Raw genomic sequence first — 16,278 nt, forward strand, 5'->3', positions numbered from 1 at the left:
ACTTTTGGGTACATTTTCTTAACTATTGTGAGCTTTATAGTAGGATACAAGGTACGACTATTTTATAGTGGGTTACTAGGTACGACTGGGTATTTTCTTAGTTTCGGGGAAAACTTTCTTTTAATATCTTTTACTGTTTTTAAATGCCTTTGTCTGAATGTCTTTCATTGTTGTAAAGCACCTTGAATGGCCTTGTGCTGAAAGGTGCTATATAAATAAACTTGCCTATTAAAAAAACCCTGATGAGCGTCAGACTCTTTCTGTACCAAAATATTACAAGAACATGCACTGCGGAAACTCAGGAGAGCAATCTGATAGCGGCACTTTTTTTAACTTATTAAAGGCTTTATCTGTAAGTATTTGTTTGTCAGTATTGTTTTATATGAACTGTTTCCTGTGTGTCTCTCAGCCTCCACCAGGACGACGTCTCTCTCTGAGTCGTCCAGAGACAGAGAGAGGGAGAGAGACAGAGAGAGAGAGAGAGAGAGAGAGAGAGACAGGAGGTGAGATACACACACACACACACACACACACACACACACACACACACACTGAAGCTAAAAGTCCATAGGGAGCATTTTCCCTAAAATCGTATGAGATTACTGTTTGATTTTGTATCTTTGCTTTTTAAATATAGCACAGATATCTAGTTGTCTCCTCTGTCGTATGTTGATGCTCTTTAAGTTATTTGTCAAGTCAGGAAAACGGGATATTTTAGTAAACAAGCAAGCGTGATGTTTGGTGTTTACAGTCCATATCTTCGTGCGAGGAGTTTTAATGGATTCAATATCAACCTCCTGCTGGATTTGGAAGCTTTTATAAACTTATTTTTAAATAGTTTTACAAAGTCTGAACTAAATTCCCTTTTCAGAAACTACCCGTGTGCATCACTCAGGGCAGAGTTGGGCTTTTTGTTTGTGTCGTTTCATCCTTTTAGCTGCATCAGATCCTGTGATAAAGGGTGCACTAGGGGTGCAACAACTAATCCACTTAATCGATTCAAATCGATGACCAAATTAGTTGCCAACTAATTCAGTCGTCGATTCCTTGGTGACGTCATCACGTGGTTTACGCCGTTAAGCTCCGACGTTATCGGTCTTTTTATCGGTACTGGAGACATTTAAAAAAGATATGTCATGTCTTAGTGTCGCCAACTCGTTTCTAATACGCAAAAAGACAAACAAATGCGTCTATGATGTATTTTCGATCTTTCCAATCCAGACGACAGAGCTCTCTCCCCCGTCTGTGTGCGACACACACACTCTGCTACATGCATGCAACACACACACTCTGCTACATGCATGCAACACACACACTCTGCTACATGCATGCAACACACACACTCTGCTACATGCATGCAACACACACACTCTGCTACATGCATACAACACACACACTCTGCTACATGCATGCATTTTTGAATCAAGTATTCATCTTTATTGTCTTCATTGTTAGTTTCCACATGCCTAAAACACCCTCAAGCTAAATCTAAAAGTTGATGGCTAAATAAGAGCGTTTGAGAAAGGCGTAATAGTCGATTAATCGTTTCCTTAATCGATAGATTCATCGATTATCAAATGAGTCGTTTGTTGCAGGCAAAAAACATAAAGTACAAAAACATTGGGTAAAGAAAAAGGTGATTTCCCTGGTTTCCTGCACAAAGAAATCACAATGCATCACACATAACATGTTGATTCTCACTGACTTATATGTCCGACTGGTTACAAATATCCCTTTTCGCATTAAAGTACACAGAAAATAATACTTTTTGGTGGTTTTAAGCTAAAAGGATTAAAAGTCAGAAAACTAGAAAATATCTACTAGTTATGTTTAGAAATGTGTCATGTCATGAATTTCTCAGTCGCTGTTATTGTCATTTGTAGTTATGTCAATAAAGATCTGAGGTCCCAGGCTCCCCCAACAGTGCAACACAATAAAACTAATACAATAGAATAGAAATATGTTGTAGCTAGGCGTGAATTTAAACCAGGGGTCGGCAACCCCTGGCACGCGGCACCGTAACCAGTGGCACACTAGGTAAGTGTGCAAAATATTTAAATTGTATTTTCGGATCCTGAACGAGACAGAGAGCGTCTCCCCATTACCTGCAGAAGGAAGCCATGCACGCAGCGCAGCCCCGCTCTCTTTAACTCCAGGTGACTTTCTGCCGCTTTCCTCCGTGGTGCTGGTCGTTACGAGGAAAGCACTTCACTAACTGCAGTACCCACAAGGAGCTGTACAAATGCTGCAGTGTTTGCGTGGCTGTGTCTTTAGTGGAAAGCCCAGGGGCGATCTGCTCATCTCTCATCGAAATCACATGCTACAAAGGGGCGGACTGGCCGTCTGTGTGTTGAACTTCCCTGTCGGCTCCCAGACCGTAGTCGAGGAGGGCAGAAGCAACAAGCTTCAGGTTCAATAACCCACTTTAGCTTCAATGACTGGAGAGAGGCGAGCTCTTCTTGGGAGGCCGTCGCATTTATTCAGCTGTTCTTCTGTTTCACAAAATACATCACAGACCTCTGTTTTTCTGCTTCCTCGTTTCACTTCCAGAAACATCCACACGTTCCCTCCCTGTCGCTCTACCATCCACACACACACACACACACATGCACACGCCACACCCCTCTCTCTCTCCCTTAAAGGGGCAGCGATCTCATCTCACTCTGCGTGACCCTAATATCATAACATGTGTGTTCTGGAGAATCACAGAACGGACGATCGTCATTATTATGCCGTTTAAACCAATTATTTAAATGTGTTAAATTCGGCATCATACGTTGCGCTGACAGGTCCACACACTGCTTCCCCGCAGCGAGGCTCCCCCGCCCTCCTGCTAATAGTTTAATAGTTGACGAGCGTCAAGCTCCTCAACCCCCCCCCCCCCCCCCGTTGATAATTCTCGATCGTTGGCACGCTAATAACAATTTTTTTTTTAATGGCACTTCATATCAAAAAGGTTGCCGACCCCTGATTTAAACTGACAGTGACATATATATATAATTCAATTAGACTTACCTTATATTTCTCAGTCGCTGACTTCCTGTTGTTGTTGTTGTTGGTGCTTGTTTCTAGACGCCCGGAGATCACCATCCTGTGTGCGGAGCCTCTGTCCTCCACTTCCTGGTTCCCCGGGGCCTCTGCAGGATTCCCCCCGCCCCCCCCTCCTGCCGCTCAGATCTGGGGTCCCACCATCCCTCCGTCCATTCAGGTGAGTCTGTGATCTGGAACTAAACAAAGGAGGCGTTTCAGACAGAGATGATTGCCTTCGCAGACCATTCACATGCACTACAACCTATTGAACACATGCATTTCTCCTTCTCAGCCTCCTCCATCCTATGAGGAGGTGATCAGGGAGAAGACACAGGAGCAGACCCTTCCTCTTCCTCCTCTTCCATCCAGCTCTTCATCATCATCATTATCATCACGTCTAGCTTCTACAATAACCATCGCCACGCAGACTGACCCAGGATCTGCCCCCGACCCCCAGGGTGAGAGGAAGCTCAATTATTTTCTAGTAAATATATACAAGTAAAGTTCATTTAACGCTTTAAGAGATCAAGAAGAAACATGTTCACTTATTACTAGATAGCTTCGGGGTTTTTTTCACGAAACTGTGTCTCAGGGCTTCTTAACATTGAACAAACTATGAATGTGTCATACCCACCTAACGGGAAGAAACTCAGCTAACTGATGATATTAACCATTTTTACTGAAACAAAATACAAGTCTCACAAGAAGCGTCTAAATGAGCCCTCGTGTTCAATGGCATTAAAACGATAACAACGCTGCTGAAGGTTAATCCAATGTGTCTGTCACGTTAAAATGATTACTGATAATCCATCATCATATTTACTAGTTTTCAGATTTCAGAGCGTAACATAGCTTTCGGTTCATCACTCTCACTCCTTATTTGATAACGTGTAGGTGGATTTAGGAACTTCCCTTCGATTCCATTGGCTCTAACGGTTCAAAAGAGGTGTCAATCATCAAAATCGACCAATGGGTTCCAGAGAAACGGCAGATGCACCCAAATGACCCCAGAGTTTATTTTTGTTGCTAAACCTCTCTAAAAAGGTCAAATGTCACTTGTTTTGCATCAATCTTGATACAGGGTACTTATTATATGTTGTACTTTGGATTCCTAAAGCTTGAGTCTACCATCCCATCATCCAAGGTTAGTTTTCACTACAAGTAATTTTTATTTTGGACGGACACTATAATTTACATGTCGTTACTATGTTCAATCTGAATTTACTTTAAAATAAAAACATCTATATTGATTCTGACACTTCTACATCCAACTCACAGGTTTATCCTTTGAGAAAAAAGATTATTAATTGACCCCTTTTAGAAGGAAAGGAATTTGTTCTGGGAATGTCATTTTCGAGCCTGAGACCTGAAAAATCAGTTAGGTAAACAACACATAACATCAATCACCCTCAGAATAGTAATACACATAGTAATTATATATATTCTTGTAGATTTAACTGTATCTCATTTGATGTGTGTGCCAGTTTCTGAAAATGCAAATAAGATAAGATAGGGCTTTATTTATCCCAAAGGAAATTGTTGTGCCAGAGTTACAAAAATCCAACACAACAGCGTAATAATAAAACTGTACACTAACAATTATAAATAATAATGTGTCTACAGTGAGACGACCAGTAAGACCACAACGACCGCCTTTCCCCAGCCCTCCCAAACAGTCTCACATTGATGACATCACCATCTCAGCCAGCCAATCAGCACTCAGCGTGGCACCAAGCACACACCTTCCCTCCACTCCTGATTCTCAAACGGACCAATGGGATCGGCCTGTTGAAGTAGAAGCTCCTCCTCCTTCCACTTCTTCTTCTTCTCGCATCCCATTGGAGCGTCCTAAGCCCCGCCCCCGCTCCAGGCTCAGCGCTCCTCCTCCAATCAGCAGTGAGGTCAGAGTTCAGACTCTGGTGAAGCTACGAGACGACGGCGCGGCTACGCTAGCTGCTCGCACAGGAAGTGACCCGGCTAAACAGGAAGTGAGTCAAGGGAAATACCTTCAGGAGCTTCTCGAGGCGTTCAGCGCCGACGATTGGGGTTTCCCCGATCACCGTAGCGACAGCGGCAGCGGCAGCCAATCGGAGAGCGAGGAGGAAGAGGAGGAGGGAGAAGACGACATGGCGGCGCTAAAAGCGAGGATACAAGCCTTTGAGCAGCAACAACAGGTGGCTGATGGGAGCTGTGGAGATTTTCCCGCCACAAAAAGACCTGAAACCCGACCTGAACTTCGACCTGAACCCAAGCCACGTCCTCGTCTCGAAAAAAACAAATCCGCGCCCCCTACTGTCGCCCCGAAACCCAAAAATGTTGCACAAGCAGCAAAACCGTCCTGCAAGCGATTCTGGGAGGAGGGTGCCGAGACAGATTTAACCCCTGAACCTGATTCCTGTGTCCTGAAATCTGGACCTGTTGTGGTTCCTGTGAGAAACACGGAGAAACCTTCAATTTCCCCAAAACCTCAGACCACTACGGACCCCCCTCCACCTTCTGCTGGTCCTGTTCCCGCCCCTAGACCTCCTCCTCACCCCAAACTCACCCCTTCTGTCAGTGAGACGGCAGCCAAACCTCCACCCAGACCTCCAGTCGCCCCCAGGGCCAGCGTCGGAGCTCCTCCGCAGGAAAAGAGCTCCTCGACTGGGCAAAGAACCCCGACTTTACCCCCCAGACCCTCTGTGGAGCTCAGCAGTGGATCTCACTCTGAGACAGGAAGTGAGGAGACGCAGGACGCTGCGAAACAAACTGGTGAGGGTTATTAACGTCAAAGTCAACTTTATTGTCAATCTTTACGTTTGTGTGTACAGACAGAGAGATCGAAAACCGTTTTCCACAATCCCCAATACAAAAAATACATATATATATATATATATATACAAATAAGTATAAGAAGATGAATATATACACAGTCAACAGACACATTTATACATATGCACACATTAAGACATAAATAAAAGCACAACAATCAATATACAAAATAACAGTCACTTATAATAATACATTGGATTTTTATAGCGCTGTTTAAGCGTGCCGTGCAAACCCGGCCCGTTTTTGGTTGCGTTTCCACTAGTCGTAGTTCCGGCTAACGGGTACCGTTTCACAGTTTTTCTGGCTCTCCAAAATCGTGGTTCTTTCTGGGCCAACAACCGGGCTGAGTCAGGCTGAGTATGCTAAACTAGAGAGAGAATCGCTGGCAAGGGGGCTACAACTACAACAAGATGAACATATTTGACCGTGATTGAATTGTAACACACGTTTCAAAATGATGCCGAAGTACCAACATACTGACACCGGTTAGTAAAAACCATGAACAAGTCTGCAGACAGACGGCAGAGAAAAACCCTTTTAAAATGCATGTTTTCTGAATGGACATCGGCTAAGCTAACGTTATATATGCTCCGACCGTCCACACTCACAACAACGGCCTACAGACATAAATAAAGCAGCGACTGTATTCGCCATGACACAGGCAGTCTGTGGTTTGTACTTGTTTCACTTCTGTCTAGTTTCTGAACAGATATGAGGAGCTGTGAGCTCTGAGGGCTAACAGCTAACGGCTGTGTTGGTTTCGCATTGAAGATGACGTCACGGCTCCGCCTACACTGCGTTGCTATAGTTACTGCCCCAGCTATTAAACTGTAATGGAACTGCAGCATGAAGTGAGCCTGGCCTACCAAGGCCTAACTATACCGTACTAAGCCGTGCGAGGCCCTGCAGTGGAAATGCGCCATAAGAGGGAGGGAAACAAAAGCATATAAGTCAGGTAGCTAGCTGCTCTCAAAAACAGACCCTCCAACCGAGAGAGCGAGCACGACTCTGGCTGGAGCCTGTCACTCTTCAGTTACCGGCGGCCAGGTGCCATCAGTCAGTGCTGATAGGGAGGAAGGGAGAATCCTTAAAGGGACATACACATAACAGGGACACGGGGGTCGTCACAGCGGCTCATTTTACAAATATTTACTCGAGGCAGGGGAAAACGTGCTGCTTATCTCCCAGTTAATAAAGATAAGCTCTCTGTTTAGTTTGGAGTCATTGACTGAACTTCAGACTTGCTCACAGCTGATATGCCGGATATTAGTTTGATGGATTTCTCAATGGGAGGCTTTGTAGTTCCTTTACCAGCTACTGATATCAAACTGACACTCAGATCAGATTCTGATAAACTAGGTTTAATAGGCTGGAAGTAACATGTGGAAAATAAAAACTGTTTTAATGTATACGCTTGTGGTTCTATAACAGTGGGGAACATATTTTATATTATATTATTCTATTTAAATGTGTTTATTTAGCAAGATGCAACAATGATCAATTGTAGGTCACAATTACAGAAAAAAAAAAAGTTTTTAAAAAATGTCTTTTTGATAATTCTTTTAATTTGTAAAGCAAAAACGAGTGCTGTAAAGTCTAATAAAATATAAATACAAATAAATACAAAAACTACAAACTAATGAAATAGTAGTGAGTAGTAGTCTAAAAAAAAAAATGATAATCTTAATTTCTTCTGAATTTTGTTGTTATAGTGAAAGTAGGAAGTCTCCGTCCAGACGTCCCGACCAAACCAGCAACTCTGACCGCACCACGCAGAGCCAGCGGTAAGTGTGTGAGAGTGTGTGTGTGTGAGAGAGAGGGAACACTAGCTCCATGTAGCTTTAGTACAATTAAGTGTTTGAGAGCTCAGTGACACACATCGTGCTCATGTTGTTGCAAAAAATATGCAAACGTGTGTGTGTGTGTTCCATGTAGCTTTAGTACAATGAAGTGTTTGAGAGCTCAGTGACACACATCGTGCTCATGTTGTTGCAGAAAATATGCAAACATGGAGGGTGTGTGTGTGTGTGTGTGTGTGTGTGTGTGTGTGTGTGTGTGTGTGTGTGTGTGTGTGTGTGTGTGTGTGTGGTGTGTGTGTGTGTGTGTGTGTGTGTGTGTGTGTGTGTGTGTGTGTGTGTGTGTGTGTGTGTGTGTGTGTGTGTGTGTGTGTGTGTGTGTGTGTGTGTGTGTGTGTGTGTGTGTGTGTGTGTGTGTGTGTGTGTGTGTGTGTGTGTGTGTGTGTGTGTGTGTGTGTGTGTGTGTGTGTGTGTGTGTGTGTGTGTCAAAGAGAGAAAAATGCAGTGATTGTGCCAGAAGAAAAAAGGCTCCACTGTTGTTGTGTGCTCTCAGCTGTTGCTTAATGTGTGTGTTTGTTTGTGTGTGTTCAGCCTAGCCATGTGATTGGTCGACTTCTTCAGAGAGAATTCCCATTATGCAACTATCCAGGCTTATTTTGGCTGCTTTATGAACATGTGGGAACCAGGGAGCTTGTCCAGTTGTTTTTTAATTAGATTTATGTTCGTCACAGCTCTTGGGTGTGAGTTTACAAAATCAGCCAATTTATTTTAATGCTTTGTCGCAAAGAAAGAAAATCTGCAGGCTGTGCAATAGTTACCCTGTTAAGTACATCTGACACCAACAAAGAAGAAGAGACGATAACTACATATCAGAATCAAGTGTATTGCCAGGTACATTTACACATACGATTAATTTGCTTTGGTGTCTGGTGGTGCGAACATAAACAACAGCAAAGTAGGTAAACAAAGAAATGTATAGGATAATAAACAACAAGTATTTTTAAGAAACAATTATCATTAAAATAAGATGCTAAAGACAAGTATTTACACCAAATGTAAATGTAACAAATAACCTTAAAAGCTAAAAAACAAAAACTCTTAGGACAATGAGTGGATAAGATAAGACGAGAAGTATTGATCCCAATTTGGGAAATGTTTGCGTTGCAGCAGCATCAAAAGACATGACATTGTACAATAGAGAAATTAAAAGACTAGAAATAAACAATCCAAAATGTAAACATCTCAAATAGAAATAAAATAGCATTTCAAAGTAAAAAATGTACATGTGGAAATACAAATGTACAGTAACGGCAAAGTGTAGCTCCGTCTAATCCAAACATTTATATTATATATCCACATAAGCTTGACTCCAACACAAATACGTCTCAGGTAAGTTTGGTTGACCCTTTACTTAAAGAAAAGGTATCGGTACAAAACACATATTTTCAAAGTTCAAAAAACGATATTGCTCCGTGATTCTTTTCTCCTTCTCATTGCAGCAGCTGCGGTCGGCTACGACGTCAATTTTACAACAGCTGGTTTAAATAAATGATATAATGATACTAATAACAAAGAAATTCAATGTTCAAATATATCACACATAATATATCAAATTATACATTTTAACATATGGCTTCTACAGTTATTGTCTACCTTTAACCTCTGATATGAACACTAAGAAATAACAATATATTCTGGGATCTACTCTCCACCTCTAGCTCCAAATCTGGCCCCGAGACCCTCAGGACCTTCACCGGTTCCAACTCCCGCGATAAAACCTCCAACTCCCGCTCCCGCTCTGAGGAAAGGCCCTGTGATCCAAAGCAAACCAGAAACCAGCGTTACTGCAACGTCTGACCCCCCTCGTCCTCCACGGTAAGAAGCACATTTGTGATCAACAGTCAAACTGAACTCCACGGTACAGATACAAGTGAAATTAAATGAGTTTTCTTTATATTGTTTATTTAAGATTAGAGAAGAAGTACTTTATTGACCCCAAATTGGGTTATGTTTGCGTTGCAGCAGCATAAAAAAACATGGCATTGTACAATAAAAATTAAAAGAAATAGAAAAAACATCTCAATAGAAAATACGATGGCATTAAAGAAAGTAGAAAATATATATGTTGAATTACAAATGTACAGTAACAAGAGAAGCTATGGAGCATAATAATAATTCTCACTCTTTCCCGTCAGGCCTTCTGGTGTGAAGCTCCTCCCCCTTCGTCCTCCACCAATCAAATCCACCCCCGGGCGTCCGCCGCCTCCAGCCGTCAGCTCCTCGGCCAATCAGACTCCTCCCGCGTCCAAAACTAGTCCCGCCCCCTCTGTTTCCACCGCCAACCAGTCAACCAATCAGGTGCCGCCTCAACGAGCGTCAAAGAGAGGACCGCCTCTTCCCCCCCGCCCTAAACCTGGACACCCTCTATACAACAGCTACGAGGTATACACACACACACATATGCACACACACACACAAAACACCATCATAGATCTTCGTTATAACGTCTTAATTTTCAGAAACAGGAAGTGCTGATCGTCCTGGACGACCCGAGCCCCTCAGAGGACCAATCAGATGAGGGAAAGAGTCAAACCGCCGTCATCGACCAATCACAGAGTCTCCTGGACCTGGACAGCCAACCAGAGCCTGCGCTGGATCAGGAGAGCCAATCAAAATCTGACCTGGAGGACCTCAGCCTATCAGACTCACAGGTACTAAAACACACTTTGTTTATTAGAACTAATATAGAAAAATAAAATGTGTTTTCCACAATTGTTTTACAAGACTTAATTTTCCTTTGTCCGATAGTCCATTATTCCTGTGGAGTCTTCGGAGCAGAAAGAACAACTCAACCCTCCTCCTGTCAGGTAACACACAATATTGATACACTACTATATCATAAGTAAAGGAAACTACTAATTTATAACTAAATATGAACTATTTGTATCTAATTTTGTGTTTATAATCCTCTCTCTGTGCAGCGGTCCTCGGTGCGTCGCCCTGTTTGACTACGAGGGAGAGGAGGAGGACGAGCTCACCTTCTCTCAGGGTGATGTCATTGCCCTCTTGGAGCTGATTGGTCAGGACTGGGGGCGGGGCCAGATCCATGGACGAATCGGAATCTTCCCACTGAACTTCGCCGAAGTGTTGGAGCCTCCAGAGAAGAAACCGACGACAACAGAGAGCACCGTGACAGGAAGTACTGGTGAGCCTTTATAGCCCAACATTAGCCGCCTTTAGCTTAGCGGTGGTGACGTGAAGTCATGTGACCGTGCTGTAGTTCCTTTATAGCCCAACATTAGCCACCTTTAGCTTAGCGGTGGTGACGTGAAGTCATGTGACCGTGCTGTAGTTCCTTTATAGCCCAACATTAGCCACCTTTAGATTAGCGGTGGTGACGTGAAGTCGTGTGACCGTGCTGTAGTTCCTTTATAGCCCAACATTAGCCACCTTTAGCGTAGCGGTGGTGACGTGAAGTCATGTGACCGTGCTGTAGTTCCTTTATAGCCCAACATTAGCCACCTTTAGCGTAGCGGTGGTGACGTGAAGTAATGTGACCGTGCTGTAGTTCCTTTATAGCCCAACATTAGCTTTAATGTGTTAATATGTGGAGATTATCCTGCTGAACTAAACCTATAAGTATCATAAACGTTTGAATAGAGATTATTTTCTGCTATATTTTTATGTTCCAACACAGAAATACGTCATCCCTGCACCACCATGTATATTTCATGGTTAAAGTACTCTGTAAATAGTAGTTTTATTTATTATTTACTGTGTCCTCAGCAGCACCAGAGACCTCCTTGGATCCAGACTCTCAGACTGCAGTAAGAAAGATCCCTTCTGTTCAAAAGTTGTTTTTATTTAGGATTAGTGATCATTTATGTTTTAAATATTACACATTATCACACAATTTTGTATTTTGTAATAAATAGATTTTATGTCAGATTTGCACATGTTTCCTGTCCAAATGTCACTAATAGATCCATTTTGTGTGTGTGTTGAGGTGGAGGAGTGGGGCGAGGCTCTGTTTGATTTCCCCGGTCAGACTGCAGAGGACCTGTCCTTCCAGCAGGGGGCGCTCATCCTGGTGATGGAGCACATCGATGCGGATTGGAGGAGAGGGAAGCTGGGGGGGAAGGAGGGGGTCTACCCTGCTGCCTTCACACAGCCCTGCAATGGTAACACACACACACACATTCCCATCAATATAATTAATATATGACTAAATTAATAGACAAATGAATACAAAATTAAATCTATCCAGATCAGAGAATCAATTATAAATACTTCCTCATCACACACACGTTCCCATCAGTAGACATAATATATTAAAATGTTGAATGCTTTCTGTTTCCAGCTCAGCCAATCACAGGCCAGCAGGCAGAGGTTAGAGGCGTGGCCAAGTTCGACTTCACAGCAGAGGGCGAAGGCGAGCTCTTCTTAAAGGTGTGTGACTGACTGTGTGTGTGTGTGTGTGTGTGTTTGACTGTGTGTGTTACTGTGTTGTTAGGAAGTATATGTGTGTGTGTTGATTCTCTGCTCAGAATAGATGCTATTTTGTATTCATTTGTCTATTATTTTAGGCGAATTAATCAGTTAAAAGACAACAATACATTTGTGTTTATTGGGTTTTGATTAAAATGTTTGTTGCCTTTAACAATAACTTAATTTCTTACCAAAATTAAAACAAAAATAGCCTCATATTTTTGTTTTGTTTACTAAATAATGTGCTCTCTTTGTGTCTCCCCCGCTGCAGGTCGGTGACGTCATAACGCAGGTGGAGTTTGTGGATGAGCAGTGGATTCTGGGAGATGTGGGCGGGAAGCGTGGGATTGTTCCTAAAAACTACATTTCCCTTCTCTGATGAGGAAAAAGGGAAATCCTGAAAACTAGGAATACTTTATTTTTTTTTCTTGAATTTTTCTGACAGCTGAAAACGTATGGAGTAATGTTCCAGTGTTTCAACATTTTCCCAAAACTTTTCAGGCGGTTTTTAATTTAAAAAAAGCCGCCTGTTCAGTTTTTATTGGCATTTTTGGGAAAGTGGATATCGTCACGTTAACAGGATGGACTTTTGCCGCCAGAGTAAATCTGATTTAATGCTTTGTGTTTTCAAATGTTTGACTCCGTGGACTATTTCCCACCTGGACTGGATTTGACTTGTTACTCCTCTCACTGGCTTTTGTCCAATATTCCTGCAAAAAAAACAACTTTTAAAGCTCCTACGGCCTCAAACGCATCTCCCTGCATCCGTTTCAAAGCTTAAAATCGATCTCCATATCGGGAATATGATCTCTGTCGGACTTCTGCTTCTAAGAACAACCGTTAGATGACATTTCCTCCTTTGTATCTGCATCGAGAGACATTTTCAACCTGCAGTATTTAAACGGGAAAGTAGTAGAAAGACACTTTACTGTAGTATCCAAATGACTTATTTGAAACTATCTGAATGAAGTAAGAGATGAACAGTATTTTACTTAATTAAAACCCTAGTTTGGTTCAGATCCACCTAAAAAAATCACACCATTATCATTTTAATATATAATTGAGATGATGATTTAATTAAAATAATTCCCTTTTTTATATCATGCGTCAAATCGTTGTTGCAATATCAGTCAAAATATTCACAATTTAGTTATGTTTGCCCAAATAGTGCAGCCTTACTGGAAGATTAATTAACTTTAACTAACTCAGTTTAAACTTGTATTTAAATATGCTCATCATGGGGCGGAGACGACGAGAAAACTGGATAGAAACTGAAAAAAATGTATTAAAAACTGAATAATGTGGAGCTTTACGAAGAGGCGAGTCAAATTGTAGTCAGGCAGCCATTTTGTTTTTGTTGTCCTCATGAACGTTTTTAACTCGTAGCGCTCGTTGCCACTTTAGTGAGGAAATAACGACGAGTTTTATTTCATAACGGTAGGTACCTTTTTAGTTATTTATAAATGTTTCTTTTGTTGCACACGTTTCCACTGGTAGACTCTTGAAAGCTTTGTAACACTATCACATGCCTTAAATGCATTGTAAAAATACCTATAATGTGCTTTTATCACTGTATAATATTAGTTATAAGCACTCTTAAATATTCAGAGCCTTTTTGATCATAACTATAAGGTCAGTTACCATAACACTTAATAATCACTGCGGGTATCATCGTTTAAATGCATTTTAATTAGGGATGCACGATAATTATCGGCCCGATAATCCCGTTTTGCCAGTACTGTGGTATTAGTGGTTTAGGAAGAGGGGAGTTCTTCACAAATCCAGCGTTCCCTAACTCATGCCTGGCTGTGACGTAAATGGTGTGCGGCCGTGAAGCCAGGACAGTAAACAAACATGTCGTCGGTGGTATGGGCGTTGGAGCTATGTGCAACTCAAGGCATATGCTCGAACCGGAGCTGCCTGGACGCTGCAATCATGTTGTGCACTATCCGTGCTGAGTGTGCTGACTTCTCGTACAATGTCCCACTGTCTGGCTTCCTGCATAAAGTCAAGTGCTCGGCGCAGTTGTGGCGAAATGTCGCTCCTCTGTTTTCATTTAAGCAGCTCCTTATATCCGTTAGCGCAGCTAGCTAGCACCAGATGCAACAACAACAATGCACGTAAGGTCTCTCTCTCGCTCACTCGGGCCACACATACACACACCCTCCCGGTCCTCCAGATGGCCAGTCGGTGCCTGCCGGTGAGCGTGGAAGTGTGGTCTGCCACAAGCGGGCGGCAGGAGCGGGGCTGTCAGCATCAGCTTGTAGATGGTATTTTAAACTCGATGCGCTCTGAAACTACGGGGCGGCCGAGGAAAAAAAATACACATGCGTTAATCGCGTTAAAATAATTAGTGGCGTAAACATTTTTTTTATTATCGGTCTTGAGAAGCAGGAAGTTATCGGTATCGGTATCGGTTTCAAAAAACCAATATCGTGCATCCCTAATTTTGATCACATTATATTGCATCAAAAGCACTGTTTTTAATGCAATATTTGTAGGTGAATTGGTCACTGGGTGCTGTTAAGAAATGTTTGTGTGTTTGAAGGGATTTAAGGATAATTTTCACTCATATCTTTGAATAAACACATTAAAATGCATTGTAAAAATATTAAATGTAACTATAACAATTCAAATTCACAATGATCTCTGCGGGAGTGACCGGTAATTATAACGTTATATGATATTTGACCTTATATGTTATTATAAAATGCTTTAAAATGTGTAACACTAATGTGTGTGTTTTAAATTAGACACACACACTGAAATATTTAGGAATCGCTTTGTGAGAAACACTTAACTAAAACATTCCAGCTTTTTATTACAAATAAAACTCAGACATTTCAATATTTTAATTTGTATTTGTATTCTTTGTTTTCTTTTTAATTGTTGCTCTGACATACACCTGATCATCAGCAGGAGAGGACTCTTTAAAGTAGAGACACTACATACTGATATACACCTGAACATCAGCAGGAGAGGACTCTATAAAGTAGAGACACTACATACTGATATACACCTGAACATCAGCAGGAGAGGACTCTTTAAAGTAGAGACACTACATACTGATATACACCTGAACATCAGCAGGAGAGGACTCTTTAAAGTAGAGACACTACATACTGATATACACCTGAACATCAGCAGGAGAGGACTCTTTAAAGTAGAGACACTACATACTGATATACACCTGAACATCAGCAGGAGAGGACTCTTTAAAGTAGAGACACTAAATACTGATATACACCTGAACATCAGCAGGAGAGGACTCTTTAAAGTAGAGACACTACATACTGATATACACCTGAACATCAGCAGGAGAGGACTCTTTAAAGTAGAGACACTACATACTGATATACACCTGAACATCAGCAGGAGAGGACTCTTTAAAGTAGAGACACTACATACTGATATACACCTGAACATCAGCAGGAGGGGACTCTTTAAAGTAGAGACACTACTTACTGATATACACCTGAACATCAGCAGGAGAGGACTCTTTAAAGTAGAGACACTACATACTGATATACACCTGAACATCAGCAGGAGAGGACTCTTTAAAGTAGAGACACTACATACTGATATACACCTGAACATCAGCAGGAGAGGACTCTTTAAAGTAGAGACACTACATACTGATATACACCTGAACATCAGCAGGAGAAGACTCTTTAAAGTAGAGACACTACATACTGATATACACCTGGACATCAGCAGGAGAGGACTCTTTAAAGTAGAGACACTACATACTGATATACACCTGAACATCAGCAGGAGAGGACTCTTTAAAGTAGAGACACTACATACTGATATACACCTGAACATCAGCAGGAGAGGACTCTTTAAAGTAGAGACTCTACATACTGATATACACCTGAACATCAGCAGGAGAGGACTCTTTAAAGTAGAGACACTACATACTGATATACACCTGAACATCAGCAGGAGAGGACTCTTTAAAGTAGAGACACTACATACTGATATACACCTGAACATCAGCAGGAGAGGACTCTTTAAAGTAGAGACACTACATACTGATATACACCTGAACATCAGCAGGAGAAGACTCTTTAAAGTAGAGACACTACATACTGATATACACCTGAACATCAGCAGGAGAAGACTCTTTAAAGTAGAGACACTACATACTGAT

At 41.9% G+C, this 16,278-nt stretch overlaps 1 protein-coding gene across 2 annotated transcripts in view; it reads left to right on the forward strand.

Moving 5' to 3' along the window:
• Positions 1-14,042, forward strand: part of LOC117555670 (SH3 domain-containing protein 19-like) — a 35,292-nt gene extending 21,250 nt beyond the window's left edge. Inside the window, exons 4-17 of one of the 2 annotated variants that reach the window (XM_034230617.1) lie at positions 410-503; positions 3,073-3,208; positions 3,323-3,488; positions 4,654-5,781; positions 7,554-7,625; positions 9,356-9,512; positions 9,833-10,079; positions 10,157-10,348; positions 10,446-10,504; positions 10,619-10,842; positions 11,427-11,464; positions 11,644-11,818; positions 11,998-12,086; positions 12,397-14,042. In XM_034230617.1, coding sequence (XP_034086508.1) covers positions 410-503; positions 3,073-3,208; positions 3,323-3,488; positions 4,654-5,781; positions 7,554-7,625; positions 9,356-9,512; positions 9,833-10,079; positions 10,157-10,348; positions 10,446-10,504; positions 10,619-10,842; positions 11,427-11,464; positions 11,644-11,818; positions 11,998-12,086; positions 12,397-12,504 — 2,885 coding nt within the window. In that variant the 3' untranslated portion in view covers positions 12,505-14,042. Of the gene's footprint in view, positions 1-409; positions 504-3,072; positions 3,209-3,322; positions 3,489-4,653; positions 5,782-7,553; positions 7,626-9,355; positions 9,513-9,832; positions 10,080-10,156; positions 10,349-10,445; positions 10,505-10,618; positions 10,843-11,423; positions 11,465-11,643; positions 11,819-11,997; positions 12,087-12,396 lie in introns of both variants that reach the window. The other variant, XM_034230616.1, reaches the window with a different exon arrangement.
• The last annotated feature ends 2,236 nt before the right edge of the window (positions 14,043-16,278 follow it).

The sequence above is a fragment of the Gymnodraco acuticeps genome, unplaced genomic scaffold, assembly GCF_902827175.1.
Source record: "Gymnodraco acuticeps unplaced genomic scaffold, fGymAcu1.1, whole genome shotgun sequence".
In the NCBI taxonomy this organism is placed as follows: domain Eukaryota; kingdom Metazoa; phylum Chordata; class Actinopteri; order Perciformes; family Bathydraconidae; genus Gymnodraco; species Gymnodraco acuticeps.